The sequence below is a fragment of the Juglans microcarpa x Juglans regia genome, chromosome 2D (genome assembly GCF_004785595.1).
Source record: "Juglans microcarpa x Juglans regia isolate MS1-56 chromosome 2D, Jm3101_v1.0, whole genome shotgun sequence".
NCBI classification, from domain to species: Eukaryota; Viridiplantae; Streptophyta; class Magnoliopsida; order Fagales; family Juglandaceae; genus Juglans; species Juglans microcarpa x Juglans regia.
Genome location: NC_054596.1, coordinates 41,162,525 through 41,188,740, shown reverse-complemented (window position 1 = coordinate 41,188,740; position 26,216 = coordinate 41,162,525). Strand labels below are relative to the sequence as shown.

The window sequence follows — 26,216 nt, the reverse complement described above, 5'->3', positions numbered from 1 at the left end:
AACCACAAACACAAGAATAATGATTTGTACAAGCTTCAAATAGAGGAGTCATGCACAGTTCCTTTGTTAAAAAAAAAAAAAAAAAAAAAAAAATAGATCCTACCATGAATAAGTATAAAAAAAACATCTTTTTTAGTGGGATCAACTTTTTAACAATGGGCTTGTGCGGGACGTGTCTATTTGGAGCTTGTGCCTACCACTACTCTAAACAAAAAAAAGGATAGAATAAATCTATGGTTTTTAGTTTTTCAGAGCGCTTTTATATTGAATGTTTATTTTTTTATATTCTGAAATTTATGGCCTAGTAGCATTACTCCTTTTTTGACCCAATTCTTTTGGTTCTTTCATTTATCTATAATCGGCACATCAATAAAAAATTACTTCCCGCCAGAATCCCTAGATTATAATGAAACAAGTTGCAAAAACAGATAAAAATACAGTTATAAATAAACTATAATATAAATGACTTTTAGTGGCTTCCTCTGATATAAATGGCAACCTTCATCTACTGCTATATGGCATGGGTTAGACTTTGAAGTGGGGAAGGGCTGAGTTGCCATCCAGCCCCTTCGATCTGTAATAAGCAAGATATTCACTAATATGAGTCTCCCTGTATATGGGTGGATCCTTGTCAGATAGAAACTCCTTTATTGGCCCATAGGGTTTAAATTTGTGAGTAGGACTTGGATAGAAAAAGCATGCAATTGAGACCCTGGGCCCAGCACGTCCAGCCAGCACCCTGTGCTCCACGCTTCTGAACTTGTCATTTGTGATAAGCTACAAAAACCAGTTTGTGAATGGATATGGATAATACCATAAACATGAGATTTATGTGAACAGAAACTAGGCTACCTGCATAAAGTCACCGATGTTGGCAACTAGTGCTCCTTGCACCGGTGGAACGTTGACCCAGTGGTTTTGATGGAGGACTTGGAGGCCTCCAATACTGTCTTGCAAAAGTAGAGTTAGACAGGATGGATCTGAATGCTTTGTTGTGCCAAGGGTCAAGTGTGGCTCCGGACAAGCTGGGTAGTAGTGACAAACCAGTGATTCACTTTTCATGCATTCTATACTAGCCAGGTAGTCACTCCTAAGCTCCAAAGCCTCTGACAGTAATTCTGACAGCCCTTTGCTTAGTTCGATGATGTGTTTCATATACTCTCTCACAGACTCCCTGAAGACAAACCAACACTCTCAGGTGTTTTGGTTAAATTTGCAAAGACAGTACTATACATACGTGTGTGTATGTGTGTGGCTTTGAATTATTCATTTTCGGTTGTAGATTTATAAGTACCTGCATACCGGAGGAAAAGCTTCAGGGTTTAGGGGTCCATCTTGGAAATCGAATACAATTGAATCCCTCCAATTTGCTGCTTTTGACACGAGGAGGTCACCGTTGCAGTAGTACCTAACTCGTTGCTTGTAATCTCGCGAGTACCACTCCATCTTCTCTTCCTTTGGTTGCTCATGAAATCTTCGCACAACGTCCAACATGTTTTCTATGATAGGAGCCGGAACTCCATGATTAACAATTTGAAAGAAGCCCCATGTTTCTGATGCTTCTCGTATTTCATCGATAATCTCAGTCCGGGGGCAACTTTCAAAGCCTCGGAGATCAATCACCGGAACTTTGAAGTACTGCATAGTGGCTGGAGATGAGCTTGGTAGGCTCTCTGGTGGATGGATGAGGAACCTTGGAACCTTGGCCACACCAGAGTCAACAAGTCCCTTCACTCCAGCTTTTGTTTCATCAAATTCCATCACTTCCTTGGCTCTCTCATACCCCAACCCATATCCAAGAACGGGTATTCCGGCGTTAATAGAAAGCTCCATACCTGAGGTGGTGGATTCTGAATTATCGAGATGGAATTTCTGTCTCAAATTATAGAGCTAGCGTTGGAAGTGGTTATATATATTCAAGAAAAAAAAAGGGTACTAGATGCTAATTATGTTGAATGAAAGATCAGGTAGAATAGATGCCTGTGGTTTTAAAGTTGTGTGAGCAACATTAATAAATGCATGCAGAAGAGGCCAAGATAACGAGATACACCCACTTCTGACCTTGCTCGACATGATGTATATATAGTGATCTTCAGACGTTACAAAATGTAAATTAAACAGGAAATATCTTAATTTCCTTAGATTTTCAGGTCCCTTTTAGATCGATCCCCAATAACCCAAAAAAAGAAAGTCTTTGCTTGCTTAGTTAGGCTGGCATGTAGTGACTACTTGCCAAAATGTGAAAACGTTGGCTCTTTTGCTCACATCCAGCTTTTTAAATGTTTTTCAAGCGAATTGTGATTGTTTTTCTATAACATATCTTTGATAATTGCTGTCCGGACACGTTGCACACATGAAGATGAAGTAATGGTACTTCTGTTGGCAACATATTGACATGTTGCGTGGTTATAACATGCAAAAAGTATATACACAGACAAAACAAATGTGAGTTCTAACCTCCACTAGCAACACACGAGGACAACAACATAGTATGTGGACATGAATATACAGACTGCATATTCTTTGGTGAAATGCATGCAAGCAACACGCGTTAGTTTTTGTCGAAGTTACGTATAAATCTCTTTCCAATGATATTACAGACTTCTTGTCTAGAAAATCAACACTTGTGAATAACCCAAAAGGACAAATCCATTTTCTATTTTTTTCATATTCTGTCAGAAAAGTATTCTATTTTTTATTTTTAATATTTTAAAAAGTAATTTTCAATTGTTATTTTTTTCACTTTTTCCTTTTTTTTTTTAAAAAAAAATCATGTTATTAGTTTTTTTTTTCCGATTTTTAAGTTTTTATTGAAGATATTTATATAAGATTTTATAAGAAAAATGAGGTACAAAAATTATTTGAATGTTACATTTAAGTAATAAGGTATTCTAAGGTGTTCTATGAATAGTAATAAAAATATAATAAAAAAAAATAATAAAATATTAAATAATAATAAAATATTTTAAAAATATCTGAATACCCCAACTAAACCTAAAATATCTATTTGCTTTTTAATTAATAGTTCTTATCTTGCCGAAAAAGAAAAAAAAAATGTTGTAAAGAGAGATTCTCAGTTGGACATTGGGCAGTTGCAGGGCAACCTGGGACTGAACACGTTTTGAAAAGACATCCAACTTTAGTCCGACAGTCTTTGCTGCCGCTCCCCATCAACACCGCATTCATTTAAGCAAATACTTTAATCATAATTAAATTAGATAGAATTAAATTTATAAATTAATATGATTTAATTTGATATCTTATATTATAAAATTATTTTTATTTTAAAATAAATATAATAAATTTTATGAAATTACATTAATTTATAAATTAATTTATATAATTTTTATATATATAATATTTTTTATTTATTTAACCTGAAAAGTGGAATACGAACTAACATCTTATACTCAAAAGAAATTATAAGAAGGTTTAAGGATTAAAAATGTTAACGGTCGGGAAAAGGAAAAAAAAAAAAAAAAAAAAAGAGGATAGATTCAGCAAAATAAATTCCCTTGTGCGACATGGGTGCTACTATAAGTGGTGTCTTAATACAACAGTTTATACGTAGCAAAACTCTAATAAAATTTCTTATAACGTGGCGGCCATGACCCCCCTCTCCCTATTTTTTTTTTTAAATTCAAATTATATCTTTTTTTTTTCAGAATTCTATATTTATAGAAGATATATAGATTATAGCCCCTAAAAATTTATAATTCTAATATGTTCTCCAAAATTTTCTAAAACTTCTATATACATATAAATGCCTCTTCAACTTTTTTCCTATAGCCCCAATTTTTTGTATAATTGCTATATATTATCTATTTTCTATGATGTGGCTCCTCCAAAATTAAATTAGTTAAGTTTATAAGAAATAATAAACTTATTAATTTGTATCATAGTCTTTTATTATACAATATTAGGCTTCTTAATATGGGATCCAAAGTAAAATAAATTGAAGAAAATTATTTAAGTTTGATGATATATATGAAAAATATTGATAAGTTTTATACCCTAGACTTCATCAAGTAAGAAAAACATTATTTAAGATCTCAATTGTAGCATTATATGTCTAATGTGATACCAAAATATCTAGATTTTATATTAAAGTTGATAAACTAGCTTACATACTATATTAAAAGATAAGTTTATAAAAGATCACTTGATAGTTTTTATGAAGAAAAAAATTCTAAATATTTCATTGCAAAATTAATAATGGATGAATATAATTCCATGAAACATGAGAAATATAAAATAGATGTTAAGTTGTATTTTTAGAATTTTATTTTTGTATGTATATAGCAAATTAACGAGACCTGACTTTTATATATAGTTAGATTTTTATGATTTTTCTTGAAATTAAGATTAAGATTGTCTCTTTTTATTTTACATAAACGTGTTATATATTGAAAAAGTTGGCACCCCTTAGAAACATTTTTGGTTCCGTCACTGGCGACATCTCTAAAGATTTCTAAATGGATTGAACACAAACTTCAAAGAAATTAACAGAGGATAGTCCACTTGATCCATTAGAGAAAATTAAAAATATCATACACTAAAAATTACCTATGGGTAGAGAGATATCCATTGAAGAGCTACCGGACTTTTAGAGAGTACCATCTAAACCTTGAATCCGAACTGTGGCGGTTTTTTAATAGCCCAAGCACAACATCCAAACTTCCCTATTCCATCAATATATTAGCCCAACCTCTTTGGATTCACTTAAATTTCATTCGACAAACATTACATTCTTCGTTTAGATTCAAAGATGAGTTGAGATGAACTGTGAATAGTAGTAAGATGTATTATGAATAGTAGTGAGATTTATGAGTTAAAGTTGATGAATAGTAGTGAGATGAGTTGAGATGGGTGCGATATCAGATCATCAACCTGTGTTTTTACGTCCATCCTCCTCTCCGTCCACGACAATACAAATAAAAACCCTTCAAATATCAACCAACCATGAAATCACTTAATCTACAATTTCCTAATTTACAAACGCAAACAACTCAAACTTCTAGTTGGCACTTACCCAACGTGTACAACGAACGACGGTTATGGTGGCATGGTGTGGGGTACTGGCAACTGTCGACAACGTTCTGGACCTTGTAATAGAACACCTAGGTTAAGAGAGTAATAGACATACTAGGGGAGGGTAATGTGATGCAGGGGGTCCGAGTTCGGCAATGAGACTTAAGTAAGTGGGAAGAGTTAAAGACTTGGAGGAGGAGACTTATCCCTCAATTAGACGTCGAAACTTATCTCTTAATTGGTTGGGCGAGAAGAAGTGGCGCATCCGTATTTTAACTATAACTTGGACTACAGGTGTCAGAATAGCGCATATGACCTCAATCCGGAAAGCTCTTTTCGGCGCGCACATCGTGGTCACCATGTTGTGCCTGTGGGCCTTTTTTCGACCCCAAAATCAGTCTTTTTACCTCCGAAACGTCAACTTTAGTTAACTCTTTCATTTTTGGTTAATTTTCTTTTATGGTAACATTTATCTTTAGTAACAATTTTATTACGAATTCTTAGACTACATTTTAGTCATAGTTATCTTATTCTTTATTCTATTGTTTGGCCTTAATTACAGTTTTACCATTCTTCGTTAGCTATTTAAGCCAGCTTGTGGGTTTCAGAAGTGATGGATTTTTTTCTTATGATAAAACCTTAATCTCAGAGTTCATCTTAGGGTTTATAACTGTTTGTGATTTTCTCAATCTCAATCTCTAATTTTCGTTGTTTAACTAGCTGTCAGAATAATTTTTTATTTTGTTCCGACGCCAGTTGACATAAGAGTTGTAGCGTTTTCCTAGGGTGACTTATCGTCAGTTTGCATGGCTAGTAGTAGAGGTCGTGGTCGATGTGTACAGGTTCCGCAATCATCGTACTCCAATACTTCTCTCAAGTTGTATATCTTTGGTGATGAGCTACTCAAAAAACAAAAGACGGGTTGTGGCACCAGATGAATACATTTAGGTTGACCCTATTTGCTTCATTTAACATGCAAACTTTTAATACCGAATTCTCCCAATTGCACTGATTGATGTAGCATATTTTAAATAACTTAAAATGCCACATATCAACTAGTATGATTGAGCATGATAAAATTCTGAATGAAGAATATAATTTTTCTTTACAAAATAAAAGCACATATAATTTTATAGTTGTGGTTCAATTATGATGTTGGTGGAACATTATTAATCCCAAAAGTTTAGTGTCCAAAAGTTAAGACTCTAATATCATGGTGGTTACCCATCTATTATGAACAGTTACCACCATGATATTAGAGTCTTATCTTCTGGACACTAGAATCCAAAGTTCCCTTAATTCTAGTCTCATTCCCAATCCACGTGTGATGGTTCTACTTAAGTAAAAAAAGCATGTTCATAGCAGTATCAAATCACATTTTAGTCGTTGTAGTTCCTTCAAAATGTGATTCATTTGTTCTTTGCTTGGTTTATCTCCAGTTGTGAGGCAATTTTTTTTAAAATATCCCTTCCTCTGCGAATAAAATAGTTTTCTTTGAAAAGAATCAAATCTAAAATGGTCAGAATGGATAACAATGGAAAATAATGGAACCAAACACCTGATATATATGGTCATAGAATAGCATTATCATTTGCTAATTTTGCTTCTTGGAATCTAAATTTTTTGGAGGGTAAAAAGGAGCTTTATGTTTACTTTGGGAAGCACCAGGTAACAAAGATCATCAAAATTCTCTAGTTTGTTCTTTATCCTCCTTTAGATAAGGTACTGTTACCTCAAGGTCCACCGCTTGATAGCAAAACAGCACTTGGAAGACAACACCTGCTCTATGCACTTTGAATAGTTCCGGACAAAAAAAAAAAAAAAACTGTTTGTTTTTGCATGAGTAATACTTTTCTTCATTCTAGATTTTTTTCATCCTCTATCATGCCTACTATGTAGCACATTTTTAGTGATTTTCATTTAAATAATTCATAAAGGCAACCACTTGAAATGTATCAAGTCAACATATGTGAGTGAGGATGATCAAATGGAAGATGAAGAGTAGTATTCCTCTTTTTGCATAGACCTCTCACAATTGGCTAGGACCGGATAATATGGTTCTCCTTTCACCTCATATGCAAAAGGTTTATACATAAAACCTTCCTTAAAATGGTCCTCTTTTGCATGGCTCATTGTCAGAAAGTTGCTCCTGAGCACAAGAGCAAAGGTTCATAGTCCATTATAAATAATATACCTCGTGAAATAAAAGGGGAAAGGTGTAATAAAATACTTTAAATAAATGTTGGTCCTAAAACATAACCGCTAAAAGATGCATCCTAGAAGATTCAGATTATGAGTTTCAAAAGAAAAGACAGGAAACGAACAAATAGGTTGCTTCATGATGGCGATGTCTCTTCCGGCTACACTTCCTTTCTAGACAGTTTTCATTTTAGGAGCCTTCTTCTTGGATTGTCTCCTAGGAATCGAGTTCTTCATCCCGATGAAAAACAGCAATGCCCCAAAAAGAGCCACATTCTGCAATAAAAAGATATAAGCATAACACTTGAGACTTTATCAAACAATCTTGAACCTAATATAATAGTGGCCACATTTCAAACATACAGGCAAAAGAAAGGGAATAAGCAACATAGCAACCTGTGTAAATTTGATGAAAAGTTGACCAAATTCTTTCGCCTCTTTGTCATAGTTGTAGAAATCATATAAAATGGGAATGGTAATCAGTTGATGCAAAAGCTAAACAAAGGAAATCAACACTAGTGAATAACCCAAAAAGACAGCACCAAGACGCAGCCTGGGCAGTGGCAGCTGAGTCAAGCATCCTCAAACCAAGGTAGAAATAAAAGATTGGAAGTAAACCATGCTACATGGTAGAAATGCCAACCAGAAGATAGGCCCCAAAAGAACTGCCAAATATAAAGAGGATTCCTCCCATGCCCTTCAGTGCTATAGCTGCAGCTACTAAATGTTTCACCTATGTCAAGACTCAAAACATCAATAATATATAGCAACAAAAGTGATGTTACTGATGAGAAGAGCATACACCGCGAGATATATTTAATATCAATCTAATCAAAACTCTTAATGTACAGATACACTCCTTATATCTTCTTCTTAATGTACACAAGAAATTCTTAAAAAAAATTCCTTCCTATTACAAACCCAAAACTTTCTCTTCACTGAATCACCGTTTCTTCTCACAAGCCCAACCCCATGAATTGATGGAACAGATCATATGAAAGAGAAAAGCCACATACCATTTAAAACATTAATTTAGTTATTTTTATCATGGGCTTCTTACATCTAGCCTTCTATTAATGTTTTCACCATGTATATCATAGTATCAGCACAATCTATTTCTAGTGATAAACCCATTTGTGAGTAGGTTAAGCAAAAGGGAAAATAGCAGTATTGCACTGCCGAGTGCAGCTTACGAAAAGTGTTTTAGCTGTGTTTGGTTGTTGGAGAGAGAGATTCTTCATTTTTTCATCTTATTATTTTTTAATTTTTTTGATTTTAAATTTTTACTAAGAAAAAAAACAAGTTGCAAACAGAGAGATAGAGATTCTCACTTGGATATCTGGCAGTTGCACGGCAACCTGGGACTGAACATGTTTTAAAAAGACATCAAACTTTGGTCCAAGAGCCTTTGCTGCCATCCCCCCACCAACCCCGTATTCATTTAACCTGTCAAGTGGAAGACGGGCCAACATCTTATACTCCAAATTGTAACCATGAGATAAGACGAGATTTGTTGTTAAAATAAACAAGATAAAAATATTAACGCTCGGGGTGAAAAAGATAGACTCAGCAAAATAAATTCCCTTGCTATATTTTTCCAAAGAAATGATCTTTTGCTTTTATGATGAGAACCTCCCCCATAGAGGCGCTTCGGAAAAAGAAAGGAAACTTATTATAATTTCACAGTACGAATTACCAGATTAATACGAAAGTGATAAAAGTGATCAGGAACTTAGCAGCGGATCACACTAACAGCCTAGTAAAAATCCATCTAATATGGCGGCATCTCCAAAGATTTCAAAACAGATAAGAACACAAACTTCGAAGAAACTAGCGGAGAACAGAGGGCAGTCCACTTCATCCACTCGAGAAAATAAAAAATATCACTCTATGAACTATCTATGGGCAGAGGGATATCCATTGAAGAGCAGACTCATCAGTACGTTGTCCTTAATAATCACTCACCCATAACAAGCAGAACTCAAAGTGATTGGTGAGGTTAATTAAACTAGGTTGGTAAATGACACTCAATTACTCAAACCCATCATTCAATTTTCTACCAAAAACATATGCTAAAACAGAAAATGCAGATCTATATTCTATATAACGTCTTAAATGGTCAAACAACGAGTTGCAACCTTTTACAACAGATCCAACAGAGATTTTCAAATGTAAAACGAAAATTACTCAAAACCCAGAATCTACATTTGCCTAAAGAATATATATACACTGAAGAATTAATAAAATAGATAAAGAATATGAGCATTGGAAGTATATAATATCTTTTTTTAGGGGGAGAAAACTGAAAGTGATTGCATGCACTAACTCTGGGTAAGCAGAGAGTATGAAGATAGAGGCAAAGAGAACTCTCCCAAAAAACGAAGCGTAAAGCCATCCCAGAAGGCAGAAGGGAGTCCCGTCTAGGTGAAGCACTGAACTCCCTCTGTCTGTCTCTCTCACTCGGTTTTTTAGGACACCGGAAAGAGGGAGGTGGCATTTGAAAGGAAATACATCCTCGTTTGTTTCACAGTTAAACTCATTTCATCTTATTTTTACTATTTTTTTAAATTTTTTTATAAAATAAAATAAATAATTCTATTTTTTTAAATTTTAAAATAATAATATTAAAAAAATTATATTTTAATAATATTTTATTAAACTTTTTTAATTATAACTTCAACTTATCTCATTTACGAGGCCTTCAAGATTTAAAGGTATTATTGTCCAAAGAAAAATAATTTATCCATAATATTTTATACAACATATTATATAACAATGTGTTAAATAAGAGATATTTTTATAAAACATCTTATAAAAATAATATAATTTTATAAAAATATCCATTATTTAACACATTATAATATTTTATATAATGCATTAAACAAAATGTTATAGATATATCATTACTCTTGTCCAAAAGCGTGATCTTGGGACGGCACTGTCGCAGTGGAGATTTTGAAATCTCTCCGTAAGGCTGAACTCCCGTTTGGATTAGAATATCTCGTTTTATGTGAATGATAGTAAATTGAATTGAATTATGTATTTTATTAATTTTGGAAACAAAAGTCAAATAAAAAATTATAAAATTATTGTTTAATATTACGTTTTAAATTTTAAAAAAAATATTATTATTTTTTACATTTTATTTAAAGTCTGAAAAAATATAAAGTCAGTTTGTGGAATTTATTCTTTTTGGGATCTTTGTAACTTTGTCTAACGTAACATGTACCACGAAAGGATCCAACAAAATAGAAAAAGCAATAAACCGCACCGTTTACAGGGTTAAAAACAAAACATGTACGCAGTGACCGGTTAGCGGCTCAAGCTGGCTTTTTCTAAAACATTAAATAAAAATAAATTCATAAATTAACGTAATTTTGTATGAAATGTTAAATTTATTTTAAAATAAAATTTTAAATAAATTTAGAGTATATGTCTCACGCTGAGTCATATGTCAGATTCAGATTGTACATGAATCAGTCCTGACTCATTAACTCCAAACCCAAATCAGACCATGAAACCGAACGAGCTAATTGATTTCTGGGTTCAATATGCAGGAGTCAAGACACCATAGACGTTTGAACGCTGGCAACCTCATCTTGTGTTCAATTAACACCTCGTCTGCCTTCTGGCCTCGAATCATAGCAGAGCCTCTGAAAGGGACTTGGAAGAGTGATTTTCCAGGTTGACCAAGAAGAACCATGCCCCTATAGTCGAAATCTCATATATGAGGCCAATACAACAAGACCAATATCTTAACTCCGTATGCTGAAACTGGAAACGAATCTAGAAGAAAGGCACCTTTCATCCTTGAACTTTCTAGATAGTTATAGGCTTGCAAACAAGCAAAGCATAAAACTTGGAATAGCAGGAATAACAATTTTAATAATCTCTTCACTAGGCCTCAAGTAAAACGGAACAAGATTCATATACATTTTAGCTGCGAGATGTATAAATCAACCAAAATCTTGCAAAATGTATCTTTTTGTACTTAAAGCCAGTGCTTCAAATGCTCATAAAAACCAATGAGCAACAATCAAAGTTGGACAAATCCTCCGGTGCAAAAGCAATCAATATAAGAAGGCAGAAGGGAGCAAGAATATTACAAATTTAGAACACCGAGTTGATATGCTTGCTAATAGACAAAAAAGATTTGAGAGAAAAACGTGGGTCATGCATTACAAGTTTACAAGACAGATGCTAAAATAGACACAAGACGCTGAAAATCAATTCCTTGAAAACACAAACACAAAAACAGGAGAAATACAGTAATGAAATGCTTTCTCAAACCAAACTAAACAAATAAAATAATATATTTTCCAGTATCCAAGTGAATTCACAAATTCAGTCATTGACAAATAAAAGACAGGAAAAATACAACTAGCTTCCATTCCGAAAACAACAAATTAAATCATGATATCAAGAGCTTTAGAGGCCCTGTTTATTGTTCAAGGAGGATAGAACCCTCCTCTACCAACTCCAATTTACATTAAGATAAACTCAGCTGCTTAATGTGGCATACTTGTAGTTAAGATCTATTCCATTCAAAACAAAATGACCATATATATGACACTAGCAAATAACTAGTGTTAGAAAATTAAACATTGTTTTCCGCTTTTCCTGATAACATACCAATGGGTCATACCACAAGTTAAGATCTATTTCATCAGAAAACAGAACGACCACATCACTCTAGCAAACAATCGGCACAACAATGCCGGAAACTTGAACTTTGTTTTCCCGATAACATACTGATTAACGTTACGAGAATGATCAGATAGAGCTAATACTTAGAGATGCCATCATCACGGCAATCAAACCAATAGGGAAACATCCTCTATTCATCATGTCATTCTCCAACACCAGCAGACCGAAAATATTCGAAAAACACACATAAAACTCATTTACAGAAACAACAAGTGAATACACGTATCTGTGCAATGTGCATGAATTTTCTTGAGTGAATGATTCGACAAATAAATTTAAAAAATATGCAAATTAAGAATAGTATCAACGGGAGGAAAACGATCAGCTAGAGCTAATACAACGTTGACGCCATCATATCGGCAATCAAACCAATAGGGAAACATAATATAATCATCATCTCATTCTCCCCCAACTATTTCAAAATTTACAATTTTTCTAAAAAACAATACAAATTCATATATACAACTGCGACCCTATAAATGCATACATATATTTGACAAGCACAACGGGTTTTGATAAGTAGGAAGAGAAGTGAAAGCCCAATGGCAATCAGCCATAAAGGCGAGGGACGGAAAATGGGATTGGTAGGCAATCGGAGGGCTACTGGAGAGGTGAGACTGGTGAGATACAGCAACGGCATATTTGACGGCTATGCCCTAGTAGCGGCTGTGGTGGAAATCGTTACCCTAAAGGGGGTATATATAGGGAGATTTGTAGGAGATTGTTGCTGTAATTTCGGAAAAGCCCTAAAAGTTTCATCTTCAGGAAATTTACAAACTTTCTTGGCCATAAATATTAAATATAATCATATAATTCCTGAATTTGATTTGAAACTATCGGAATCTGGCCTTTGACATTTAAAGTTGACATCTTTTATTTAAAGTGTCGTTTGGATTTAAATATGAGTTGAGATGGATTGTAAATAATAATAAGATAGATTGTGAATAGTAGTGAGATTTATGAGCTAAAATTGATAAATAGTAATAAATAGTAGTGAGATGAATTAAGATGGATTGCGAATACAAACATTTCCTAAAGCTTGAAGACCCACATGAATCCGACCTATAATTGCGAGATTAGAATTAAGGGATTCGACATGCTTAATTAAACGTATTACGTTAAGATCAGCTTATTATTAACCTAATTTTAATTTGACACAACAATTTGAGTTCGATTCAAACAAATTGAATTGCAATTGCTAGCCCTATATAGGGTCATGAGAACACAACAAAAGAATATATGTACTTCATCTAATGAATCTAATTTTAATTACAATTGAATCTAAAAGCATATATTAACATTTTAAATGAAATTAGAAAATATTTGAAACATTTTTCTCATTCTTTAGTTATAAGAGGAATGTTGCTCTTTATCTTAAATTTTAGTATAATTAATTACACTGGTTAATGTAATGTATTTTAAATGACTTAAATATATAATCACTCACAACAAATAAAATTAAAGATAATAAAATTTTGGAAGAATATTTCCTAATCCTAACATTGCAGTGGAAGATTTCACCCAACATTTCGATTGAAGAAAATAATGTTTAGGCATAATCCTAATATATGCGCACTTAAGTGTATGAAAATAGCCTAACAAGATTCAAATTAGGTTTAAAAGTATAAAATTATTATTAATGCAAAAATATTAAAAAAAATAACTAATTATTAGATAAATTTAAAGTAGATAATATTTTATTAAAAAAAAAAGTAATGTTAAATATAATTATTAGTTATGCAAACGTTGCTTATTTTTTTTAAAAAAATTAAGATTTATTATTAAAAAATTAATTTTTTTTTATCTAAATATCATATTTATTTATTTTTTTAAAATAAGTACAAGACATTTATGCACTCTGACTGCAAATACTCGTGCAAGTAATTTTAGTAACAGGTATCCCATAGTAAAATTGGATTATCTCTTTATTCATATCTACTTAATAGTTAATGATGTCTAATGCTCCATAAGAACTCCAGCTCCAGACAGAGCGCCAGCTGTCCTACTTTCGTTCTCTTTGCACCTAACGGCAGGACCGTAGATACTAGGAATACAATGCGCCTTCATAAACGACTGTCGTTTAGCCCAACTCCTTAGATAACGCCCTCACGATGTTAAATTCACCGTAATCTTCCAATAAGGCTTGGTAACTAGAACACGGCATCCGACTCTTCTTCCTTCCTTCGCTCGGAGCTTTCGCCGCCCAACGCAACGTCAGCGATTCCGAGAACCAGCACCGCGATATATCCCGAGCCCCCATTACAAGAATAACTACGCTACCAAAGAAATGGTTTACCGACCCGTGAAGGGTATCTTCCATCATATTCGTAAGTGCAGCTTCTTGTTCAAACCTCTCCTTTCTTTTATTTTCTATTTTTTGCTATTTTCTTGGGCAGTAATGCTGTACGTTTCAAATTCTTGGGCTTGGATTTCTTATTTCGCTGCAATATGTGTTTTTATAAAGATATTAGTGACAACTGAGCGATACAATTTCCAGGTTTGTGTATTAGTTCTTTCTTTCCGGGTATTTTTCCCTCATTTGTTGTCAAAGTAATACCTTGACACTTATTTTAACCGTAGCCTTGAAAAAAGTTATGGGGGCGATAATGTGTCTAGAAATACTAAGCAATTTTGGTGTCCAAATATCAGTGGGGTTTGAGATGGAACTCTAAAATTTGTTGGGAGACATCAGATAAATACGCGTAACATGTCGGGACTAGGTTACTAGGCCTTATATGGATAAGACTGCTCATCACTTCGTCTAAATTTATGATATTACTTGTAGATATAACTATCTCGTATAAGTACCGATAAAAAATATACATATATCTTTTATAAGTATAAATGTTATAGATATACTAATTTCTTATATATGTATTTATGCTTACATATATTAATCATTAAGTAATATATACTATATATAGTAATATACCATTGTCTTATGTAAGCATATGCATAGTTAATAAGTAATAATGATAGTTGAGCCTCAACATGAGTTTAGACCTGTAAATATTCTACTCAAGTCGAGCCCAAGCAACCCAAAAAGCTCGAGTCAAGCTCGAGCTTAATAACAGTATAATTGAGCAAAGCTTGACCAGGCATAACCTGCTCGAACTTGAGTCGATCACAGCCCTAGTTGGGCAAAAGCTTAAATTCCTGCTATGATATACCATTTACTCACTCTTGAACCTAAAATAACACACATGTATGTGTTCACTCAGGCGATTAATTTCGATAAGGACTTAACAACTCACAGTAGGATTATACTCCAATATAAATTGGAGAGATTTACCCTATGAGTGTAATCTCGAATATGGACAGCAAATGTGGGTTTTCTTGTTTCAGTATATAAAAACGTTTTGATTAATACTGTTTTTTTTGGCAGATTATACTACAAATTGTCTGAAGAGATGTGGAAGTTATCAAAGTTATGTGTATAGTGTTCTCAATCGGTTTCAGCTAACACGGTCAAAAGCAGATAAGGTAGGAGCAGGTATGCAGAAAGAAGTTTCTGTGGAGTCTAAAGTTGAGAAGAAGATGTGCAGTGGTTCTAGGCTCAGCAAATACAGTTGCAAAGATGAAGATCTGAGTGATACGAAGGGGAGGTTGGAGCTTGCTTGGCTCACAAAAGCTCTTGAACCAGCTCTGCAATTGTGTAGGTGGGCCCTGCCAACAGGTCTGTTTATGTTTTTGTCGTGCTTTTCATCTTATGATATAGCTTGTGGAGATGGTGTTACATTTGGGTAACTGTATGTGAGAAATTTGAAATCTTTAGGTTGTGTTGGTTGTGGAGACTTATTTACCATTCGAAATATGCAGGAGATGGATTGAGAAATGAACCCCCACCTGTCAATCGGTCAGTTTCAGAAATTATTGCAAGCATTCAACGGAGTAAGATTGGAATCCAGGATTGGAGCCTGAGCGATCTCACAATTGGCTTATTTCTTATTTATCTTCGTCAAGCATCTACAAATCCATTTGAAGATGTTAAGGGTGTTCAGATCACATCAGACTCAATAGTAAATTCTATAATAAATTCATATGAACACAATAAACACTCCTTTTTCGTTCTGTGATTTTGCATACTTCTTTGGTAATCTTGCTTCAGAAATCCAAAGTTCTAAAGGGGTTATGGTTTCTTATATTAGGTGCAAGACCTCATCTACCATCTGGAGTTAGCGAAAGGTTGTTATAAGGGTGATGCTGCTGGTCTTTCAAGGAACAGTATGATTCGAGAAAGCAATGTTTTGAAGTTTGTAAAAAATTCCAGTCTGATGAGACCTGGATATTACATTGGGGTTGATGCCCGTAGGAAACTTGTGATCCTTGGAATCCGTGGCACTCAAACTGTCTATGACCTTATCACTGATATTGTTTCTTCGAGCGATGGAGAAGTGACATTTGAAGGGTATTCCACCCACTTTGGCACAGCTGAAGCTGCTCGTTGGTTTCTTACTCATGAGATGGGAACTATTAGGAACTGCTTGGAGAAATACAAGGTGGTGAAGATTTTATTTTATCTGTTTTCAGATATCTTTTTTTCTTCTTTTCTTTCTTTCTATCCTCCATTTCTTTGTTATGTATTATTATCAGGGGTTTCATATCATTGTAGTGAGTGTAACGTCCCAAACCCAAAACTATAAACAGATAGAGTTTTGTCTATATTTTCAAAACTTTTTCCCTGTTTACAATATATATCATATACACAACCTCCAAAGTATTCACAACTATAATACAATGATCCTAAAAAGCCCATTCACAAGTTCGGCTAGAGCCATTAAATTCTAAATAATTACAAATACAGATACCACCACAAAAACTATAAAATAACTAAAATATGACCATAAGAAAACTCTCTATACAACTAAAACCATCTTTAGGCAACAAAATATCAAGCCCCAAAACTTCCAACCTCAAGTGACTAAACGAAGTCCACTCTGGAATCTTTGGCTCAAAAGCTATCACTTCAAAGGAATGAACTTTTATCAACTCTGAAAAATATGTGAAATGAAGTGGTGAGCTACCACATGCTCAGTAAGTAGCAATTTAATGGGGGTGTGGGAGTTGGCAATTTTCTTGACTATAAGAGAGTGAATAAATTCTCAATAAAATAAGTGTGAGTATGCTATTTATTCTTGAGCCCATGATTTGAATGTCTTTGTGACATGCTTGACGTCCCTCGCGGCGTGATGTCTTCATGGCATGATATCTTTGTGATATATTGATGCCCTCGTGGCATGATGTCTTCGTGGCATGATATCTTTGTGGTATATTGGTGATTTTCCTATTATCATGTGGCTTTGAATACGATATTTGGATGAATATGTTGGTTGAGATAAAATTGTATTGCTCACATTATTTTATTGAGAATTTATTCACTCTCTTATAGTCAAGAAAATTGCCAACTCCCACACCCCCATTAAATTGCTACTTACTAAGCATGTGGCAGCTCACCACTTCATTTCATATATTTTTCAGAGTTGTAGAAAGTTCATTCCTTTGAAGTGATAGCTTTTGAGTCAAAGATTCCAGAGTGGACTTGGTTTAGTCACTTGAGGTTGGAAGTTTTGGGGCTTGATGATTTTGTTGCCTGAAGATGGTTTTGGTTGTATAGAGTTTTCTTATGGTCATATTTTAGTTATTTTACAATTTTTGTGGGAGTATCTGTATTTGTAATTATTTAGAATTTAATGGCTCTAACCGAACTTGTGAAAGGGTTTTTTAGGATCATTGTATTATAGTTGTGAATACTTTGGAGGTTGTGTATATGATATATGTTATAAACAGGGAGAAAGTTTTGAAAATATAGATGGAACTTTGTCCGTTTATAGTTTTAGGTTGGGGCGTCACAAAGGTGGTATCAGAGCTTAGGTGTATGATTCTGTGGACACTTAGGAAAGAAAGGGGCTGGGCCTTTGGTTTGGGCTGGGCTGGGTTATTACAGTGAGCCTAATTCATTAACAGGGATATAGGTTAAGACTTGTGGGTCATTCTCTCGGTGGTGCTACGGCTTCTTTACTAGCAATAATGATTCGTAGAAAGTCAGTTGAGGAGCTTGGATTTAGCCCGGACATTGTTTCTGCTGTTGGATATGCCTCTCCACCTTGCGTCTCCAGAGAACTTGCTGAAAGCTGCTCTGATTACGTTAACACCATTGTTATGCAGGTGGGTGGATGCATTTGATAGTCTATCAGTTATGTTATTTGGAAGCAGCAACGCTTTTTGAGTTCTTATAAAATTCTTGTTTTTGGGAAGTTTTTTGTTTCTCTCGTGTTTATATTCTCATACTGTTTTGCCCCCCAACCCATTTGTTCAGGATGATATTATACCTAGATTAAGTATAGCTTCTCTAACAAGGCTGAGGAATGAAATCCTTCAAACTGATTGGTAAGCAAAACCTAACCTATACAGAAGCTATTGCTTCCTTTCTTTTATGACATGCTAAATCCAGCAAGCATATAAAGGCATTCTGGATGCCAAAGAGAATTAGAAATCAAATGCAGCATTCATATCAAGGAGCCCCTTCATGTTTGCAAGTTGCAAGTAAATTTTAAGTACATTTCTTTTTCTCCTAGTCTCTCAAATCTGATGGAATCTCAAAACTGTTTCTGAATTTCAAATGTTCAGGAGTTTGAACTTGCAAGAGATTGATGCTCTTTCAAATTTACAGGAGTTTGTTTTTCAATTTTTACATGGAAATGAAAGTATGCATACACCCCACCTGGGCAAGGCCTGCCTTGTGGTTTTCATTGTCATCATGGAGGCAAAGTAACTAATTTGGTATTAAAGGTGCTAAGTTGATTTCAGATTTCCCCCCTTGGACAAACACTATATTTTCAGATATATTTTTCTTTCCATTTCCTTACATGATCTGACCCTTGTGTATAGCTTTATAGTTAGCTTATCATCAAACTGGATTAAGCATTCTAAGAATCTGATTGTAATTTTACGTTAGTCATAACTACAAGTTTGATCATAATACTAAAGTCTGTAGATATTATCAAAATGCGTAAACATCCACTTGTTTATTAGGAAATAGTTATTCATTTGAAAGTGTCCTTACATGTCCCTCTCAGTTTAACCTTAAAATAATCTGGTAATGTTTGGGGGAGGTATTTGGTAAGAACTTTAAGCGATTGCTTACATCAAAGAACTTAAAATAGAAGATATTAATCACCCTACCGAAAGGGCCAGTTATTTATGGTAGCCTATTGATTTTATAGGTTCTTCTGTATATAGAAGATAGCTGCTTCTGTCTCAGGCATCACTTTTATATGGGTGGTAATGGAAAATGATTTATCGAACTTTTAATTCTTTCCATTTTGACAGGATGAGTGTGGTTGAGAAGGAAGACTGGAAAAATGTAATAAATTTGGTTACAAATGCAAAGCAGGTTGTGTCTTCAGTGCAAGATGTAGCTCGGAAACTTGCAGATTATGCAGACTTTAGGAACAAAAGAACTTATTCTGGTAAGCTCGGCCTGCATTGGCCCCAAGGTCGACTGTAGCTTTAGAATATACCATCTGATGACATAGTGATTATTCTTATTGGTGGGTGCTGGGCTTTGTGGTTCTGTGATCAGTTCTATGCTTTAAATGTTTAGGACTTGTATGGAGTCCCTAGTTCCATATGTCAAGTTTGATCCTGTATGTGTGTGTGTGTGTCCAATTCTGGGCATTTACAGAGGAAATTATGCGCTAACTTACATAAGTTTACTTCACGAAGTCTAAATATGACCTTCTCACTGGATTGCCACATTTTGCGATCTCCCATTCACCAAATGTTGTGGTGGTGCTTGAACAGATGTTTCTTTCAGAGAGGAATTGCCTGCTGCTCCTGTATCCACTTTAGTGTCCACCGCAAAAGAGAATATTGTCATTGAAAAGGAAGTAGCTGCCTCTACAGTTCCTGAAGAGTTATTTGTACCCGGGACCGTTTTCTATCTAAAGAGGAATGCGGACACCCGGGCTGGTATCAGCAGGGAGTTTTTCACACTCTGGAAGAGGCATCCAGCCGAACATTTTCTGAGGATAGTGCTCTCGAGCAACTTAATTTCAGACCACAAGTGTGATAGCCATTACTATGCTTTAAGAGATGTTCTAAAAGGTTTGCCATGTCCTAATGACGAAGCTATTTTCAGATGAATACAAACAGAATGTTGTTTGATGTACAAGCGAGCAAATTAGTTTTTGAAAACACATATAGTCCATGAAAACTTAAGTCTCTATATTCGTGTGAGAGACTTGTACAAAAATTTTGTTTCTAGCCTAAGTAGTTTTCTCTTATTATTCCATTAGAACCATCTAAACATCTGTTGTTTGTAGTTTTCTTTAGTCACTATGACTCAGATTTGAAAAATCTTTAGGGGAAATATCAGCAATTATTTTACTCAATAATAGGCTATATTAGTAGCTCCAATCATTTTGAATCTCCCTTATTGCTGTTATGCAGTCCTGTTTTTGAATGAAGAGACTTCCTATATAATTTTTGCAATTTTACCCTCAAGAAAGTCTTCCAAACTATTGAATCTATTAAAATAATTCGCATCCCATTCACGGGTCCCTGTATCTCTTGGTGGAAAATGTACTGCTGCTATCTTGCTTGGGGTTTTCAGTAGCTCTTAGTTCTGATTCGGCAGAGGTTGTTACACTTGATATATAAAAGTGAGCCACACAGAACTTAATGCTCTAATCATTTGGTGAATGGCACTCACCAAACACTCAAATGTTCCTTGTATTTATTCTTATCTGATCTTGTAGTCACTCAATGTGCTATGCTCACCACTGTTATTGCCCCACTATGAAGCTCTAAATGGTAATTTGTTACTTTATATCTGGATGGATGGAAGACAGGGGTGGTAAAAGATAAGCCTTTTGTTTAAACTTCATAATGGAGCTTTCCCACCATTACCTACCTTAAAAAAGCTGTGTCTAATCAAGAACTGGCTGCACTCATTGCTACATCTAGGGCAGCCCTAGGCTTGCATGGCATCCAAGGTGAAGTAAGAATAAAATTCAAAAGGCAATCAACACCTGGGACTATTTATTTCTCTTTTGATTCTGCGGAATATGGATATATTTCTCTTCTTCCCATAGAATGTAAGAAGTTCTGTGACTTTATATCAAGACTGGAACCTCTTTACAAACTCAAACACGTAGATTATGTATCTTTGGGTAACACAAATTACTTGAAACCTCATCATTTTCAAGTTGATAAGATAAGAAAAAAGTTGCAATTATTCCAATCCTACTGACCCCATTACCACCTGAGCTAAGGCCTAAGGCCACTTTTAGCCAAAAGTTACCGTCAAAATTAGTTGTTGCTTGGGTGTGCTTGATTCTACAGGAAATTTAAAACTTGTGGGAAAAGTGTAGTACGAGTAGTTCTGTCCGTTTAACTGGGGGCTTGCTGGCTGCAATCAGCACAAAGCCTGGCTGGGCTGGCCCTGAGCCTAGTGAGTAAAAGCACCTATACACATACATATATGCTCAATCAGGGTTCATCCGGTTAGCCTAGCCCAAACTTGGAAAAATAATTAAAGCATTTAATCAATATCTCGACCGGGTTGATTCTTTTCACCAGGTAAAGTTTTTCTTTTTGATTTTTTTAAATTTAATTTTTATATCATAAAAGGGCGGGTATCATTAATTGGAATATATAAGATCTTACTAATTTTTTTTTTTTTTTAAGACCTTACTAATTACTTGAAAGTGATTGTGAAAAAAAAGAGCTCGGCCAATTTTCCATTTTGCAATTCTAGAAAAATAAGATGATATATGAATAATTATATTTGAAAGTCTTTACACCACATATCAATGGTGGTGATTGATACAGTAAGTATATAATATTAAGTATAGTTTTAAACATTGAGACAAAGTAGTAGCTGGATCCTAATTATAAGTTCAAAGAGGAAACTTCATTTTTAATTACATTATACAATGTTCTTATATATATAGAAAAAAACAATTGTACAATGTTTTTCTGGTTTTAGATCACTGGTGACTGATCCTTGACCGTATCTTTCTACATTTTCCACATTACCACTACCGGCTAATCCTTGGTCAAATGATGCCCCAAATTATGAAGTTAACTTGTTCCTTGGACGATCCGCTAGCTTTTCCAAGCTTAACTTGTCTCCACCTGTGATAGTTTTCTTAGACACGAAGTTTAAATCCAGTCTACAAGTTGTGGAAAATTCTTCCCCAATAATACCTTCACAAAAAAAAAAAAAAAAAAAAAAAAAAAGAGAGAGAAAATCCATCTCTATCTCTTGCATGTAAATCTTCTCTCAATCCCTATTGATATGACAGCCTGCATTGTCATTATTGTTCTTACAAAAAAATACGTTATATCAATCCCTATATTAAGGTTTGGACTTTGAACAAATGCACCCCATTCAAACTACACGTACGTAATGTTGATATAAATTGTGTAACGAAGTTAATTAAATGACGTAAACTATATATATATATATATAAAGGGAGACATTTATTTATGTTGAATTTGATTTGATTTCCAGTTGAAAATGTCATTTCAGTGGCTTGGCTTAACTTAGCTGTTGCTCGACTTTGCTTGACTATAGCTCGACCCTGGCTCGACATTTTGCTTGACAGTCCACTCGAGCGAGAAGCCAACCCAGTTCGCTCGACACTCTGCTCGAGCAAATGTTCTAAAATGAGGATTCTTGCACCGTGAACTATAAATACATGCTTTTCTCATGTATTTTTCAACTTATCAGTAGCCGAACATTGTAGCTAGAAAGAGAGAATCATTTTGTGAAAAATCCTGAAAGTTCATTAGGTGTATTGGAGCTTGGGGATTGAGGATTTTGTATTTTGATCTCTTGTACTCCACCTTTATTGATAGTGAATTCATTGAGACCGACCCCGACAGTGGACGTAGGCTCACATTGAGCCGAACCACTTATATCTTGGTGTTCTTTGTATGATTATCGAATTTTCTTTTATTTGCTTCTGCTGTTATACTTCAAATTAGCTTTTGATAACTGGTTTATCCCAACAATTTATACTCGTAAAAACGAAGTTTTTTGCTCATGTTTCTCAATCGTCATGCAATATTATAGCATTTTCATCACGTTAGTTGTCCTTGAGATATCAAAATTGGTGGTTGAACACCTAGGGTTACTTATATAAGTTGCAGAAAGATGGTGCTTTATATTAGAAATGTAGCTTTCACACAAGACCTCGATCGATGTCTAATCTAAATTCTGAACGAACATAGTTAATAATGTTTTAACTTAATCATGATCATATTCTTTTAAGTATTCAAACTTTATATATTAATTTTTGTGTTATCTTGTTGGGGTTTGATTATAACAAGGAACTTGGGGAGTAGACAATGGAGGTCTTTGGCTTTCTTCTAGATTGAGAACAAAAACTGGAATAAAGAAACCCTAGATACCCCTGGCAATCATCCATACACGTACGTGCAATGGCCCCCATGTGCAACCTGGATGTCGGCTTGACTGGTCTTAGTGGAACACTTGTTGTCACCATCATTTTCCAGCACCATCTTTGTCCATATATACAACCAAACGTGTCCTGTCTTCAGATTTTAATTAAGTGGGCTATCAAAGCATGCGTGATTTCTACTTCTAGATTCTTAATTTTTGGTATTTAATTATTATGTGTTTCTTTTCCTTGGATATTCTGACCATTAGGAGCACTTTTATTTAATTCCAAAGTGATCATATCATTTAGCATATATGGTAGTGATACACATAAAATATGATCTAATTCAAATGGAACTAGCTATATAGTATAAGGTATAATAACAATATCCATATATAGTAAAAAATAAATACATATGTATGTATATATGTATGTATGTATGTATATATGATCGATCATCTATTTTGTGTTTGGTAGAAAGTAAAATTTAATACCACCGATGTTAAGCACGAGATCCAGTAGTTTTTCTATTCTTCGTATTAATAAATGGAATGGCAATATTTGTTATGTATAAATTAAATATATAGTTGCAAGATTATTGGTTTATTTTAACCTATTCGCAAGATTATTTGACTGAATTCTTTAATTGATTTTGTAGGTTTCTTAGTTCATGACTACTTTACTTCTTACTGACGTTTCCGGCTTAATTTGTCCGTCGGTCCATGAAAATACCTACAGTCGATTAAGTTTTGATATATTTTTTTGAAATCAAGGTTTGATATTTAGCTGTATGACTCCTATTTTATCGTATTCCAAACACACCCGAATTCCAAGCTGCTGGTGACGTGGACGTGGCTTTCCTTGGGACCCGCAAGTGTCAATAAAACAAAAATAGTACCACACGTGTGGTGGTCAAAGTTAGAATCGATGAAACACTACTGACGAAATAATTTCCTAATCACGTGCGCCCAGATCTCGAGGAATAACTCATGACGATTGCCTTGGTTGGTTTTGTCTTTTTATTTTTATCCATTAATGATTTATTCAAAAGATTTTAGGTCCCTTGTTGATGTAATCCAAAACCTCAATTTTGAAAGTTTGAGTGTTATGCCATCAGGTTATATGTTTTTGTCTTGTTGATGTAATTAATACTCAAAGAATCACACTTGCTTATAATGTGTATATATATATATATATATATGCTTATTTTATTTTTTTAAATGAGCAAAAACTATATATATAATTGATGATTGAAAAACCTATATAGAAAGAAGCTCAAGTACTAGAAACTAGAAAGAAACCCTTCACCGACCCAAGCTTCGGTTTGTTTGGAAATTTTAATAATTAACCTTATTATTTGTTTTTCTTCGAGTTTCATCCACTATATATATATATATGCTGTCTCCTACTCGTGCTTAATTTTCAAATTTAATGCAGACAGGCGTGCATGAATGGCGAATCCATTGAGACCACTGCTTGGCAGTGATTGGTTGAAGCAAATCTAAGAAACATGATAGTATTAATTGTTTCTATGATTGCCTAATTAATATATATTCATTGTCGATCCTAACACAGAAAGCTCAAAACCCTCTTCAAAACATTTTCTTTTTGTCTTTAATTTGTTTCTTCTGCACGAAGAAAGAGTTGTTCTAATCTAGTACTGGTGCAATGTTCAGAAGATCAAGCTTGTTGGAGGGTGAAAATTAGCCTCATAAACAATTGGATGCTAATTGATTGTTTGTTGAAAAATACTATATTTCCATATGTTGGCCGGGGAAATCATGTACGTTTGTAGGGATTCATGAACTTTGCTAATGACTTAAATACCTGCAGCTAATTGTTCAGGTTTAGGTTTAGGTTTGATTGTAAGTTTGTTTTCAAATGAGTCTTGCCCACGAACAGATCATGATCACTTGGGCGAGGGAATGAAAACAAAGACCATGATATATATATATATATATATATATATATATATATTGTGTGTGTATGTATATATATATATATATATATACACACACTATTAGAGCATGTGTACTTGCCTTAAAGCTCTAGCATTGGCTTGGGCAAAGTTGAGGGTTGGCCAAAATTTAGATAAGTTGTACTAAAAAGACCTCACATTGGATTTGACATCTCTAAAACAATTTAGATTTCTGCTACAGTGATTGGCCAAATTTGAAGAACCAAATTGATTCACCAAAAGTTAAACTGATAATTTCTCACTCCATTGAAAATATGGTTAGTGAATATTTAGATAGAATATTAGATATTTGGTTAGTGAATAAGAAATTTAGATAGAAATTTAGATAAGTTTAATCTCAATTTTTAGTTATTAGTATTAAATGACCATTGAAAATATGATTTTTTTAATATTAATTTAATTAGAATATAATTATTATTAATATTAAATTGATAGAATTATAAAATGTGATACAAATAAATTAAATAAACAAATTATTAATTTAATAATATTTTATTATTAATTTAATAATATTTTATTATTTTATAGAGAGTAAATGACTAATCCAATGTGGGGATTGAATTTAAATGGAATAGGCAAATGTAAAAAAGTGTTATATTGGATAAATTTTAAAGATGCATTTGGTCAAGCCAATGCTAGTGCTCTTAGAGGATAACACCTCACAAGCTGAGTCCACGGCATCCGTTGCATGTCCTCAACAGAATGCCACCTCCATATCGTCTGCTGCTCATTCTCAACAACATGCTATTACCAACTCTACTCCATAGAGAATATTGTCGATCCTTCTAGAAATGATTCTCTTGTAATTTTACATTTCTTCTATAAATACAAGTGCTATTGTATTGAGGAATTATAAAATAGACGAGGAATACATTTGTTCAATTATATGG

At 34.0% G+C, this 26,216-nt stretch overlaps 3 protein-coding genes and 2 non-coding genes across 5 annotated transcripts; 1 reads left to right on the top strand and 4 right to left on the bottom strand.

The window, feature by feature from the left end:
- Nucleotides 1–371: 371 nt before the first annotated feature.
- LOC121251221 (1-aminocyclopropane-1-carboxylate oxidase homolog 1-like) lies at nt 372–1,885 on the bottom strand. The gene is made up of 3 exons (XM_041150585.1): nt 1,295–1,885; nt 853–1,174; nt 372–777 (listed from the first exon to the last, which is right to left on the bottom strand). Exons 1-3 carry the CDS (start codon nt 1,831–1,833, stop codon nt 526–528), a joined length of 1,113 nt encoding a protein of 370 aa, XP_041006519.1. The 5' UTR covers nt 1,834–1,885; the 3' UTR covers nt 372–525.
- A 5,344-nt stretch (nt 1,886–7,229) lies between these two features.
- LOC121249520 lies at nt 7,230–10,933 on the bottom strand. The gene is made up of 6 exons (XM_041148222.1): nt 10,847–10,933; nt 9,557–9,744; nt 8,562–8,676; nt 7,874–7,963; nt 7,627–7,725; nt 7,230–7,506 (listed from the first exon to the last, which is right to left on the bottom strand). The coding sequence occupies exons 1-6, from the start codon at nt 10,931–10,933 to the stop codon at nt 7,405–7,407; spliced, it is 681 nt and encodes a 226-aa protein (XP_041004156.1). The 3' UTR covers nt 7,230–7,404.
- A 1,064-nt stretch (nt 10,934–11,997) lies between these two features.
- LOC121251269 lies at nt 11,998–12,085 on the bottom strand. Its single transcript, XR_005937939.1, has one exon. It is a non-coding gene; the product is annotated as a small nucleolar RNA Z102/R77 (small nucleolar RNA).
- Nucleotides 12,086–12,252: 167 nt separating this feature from the next.
- LOC121251270 lies at nt 12,253–12,341 on the bottom strand. Its single transcript, XR_005937940.1, has one exon. It is a non-coding gene; the product is annotated as a small nucleolar RNA Z102/R77 (small nucleolar RNA).
- A 1,740-nt stretch (nt 12,342–14,081) lies between these two features.
- Nucleotides 14,082–20,352, top strand: LOC121250531. The gene is made up of 8 exons (XM_041149658.1): nt 14,082–14,264; nt 15,323–15,613; nt 15,757–15,956; nt 16,086–16,436; nt 17,902–18,102; nt 18,254–18,324; nt 19,267–19,406; nt 19,741–20,352. Exons 1-8 carry the CDS (start codon nt 14,225–14,227, stop codon nt 20,079–20,081), a joined length of 1,635 nt encoding a protein of 544 aa, XP_041005592.1. The 5' UTR covers nt 14,082–14,224; the 3' UTR covers nt 20,082–20,352.
- Nucleotides 20,353–26,216: the final 5,864 nt, after the last annotated feature.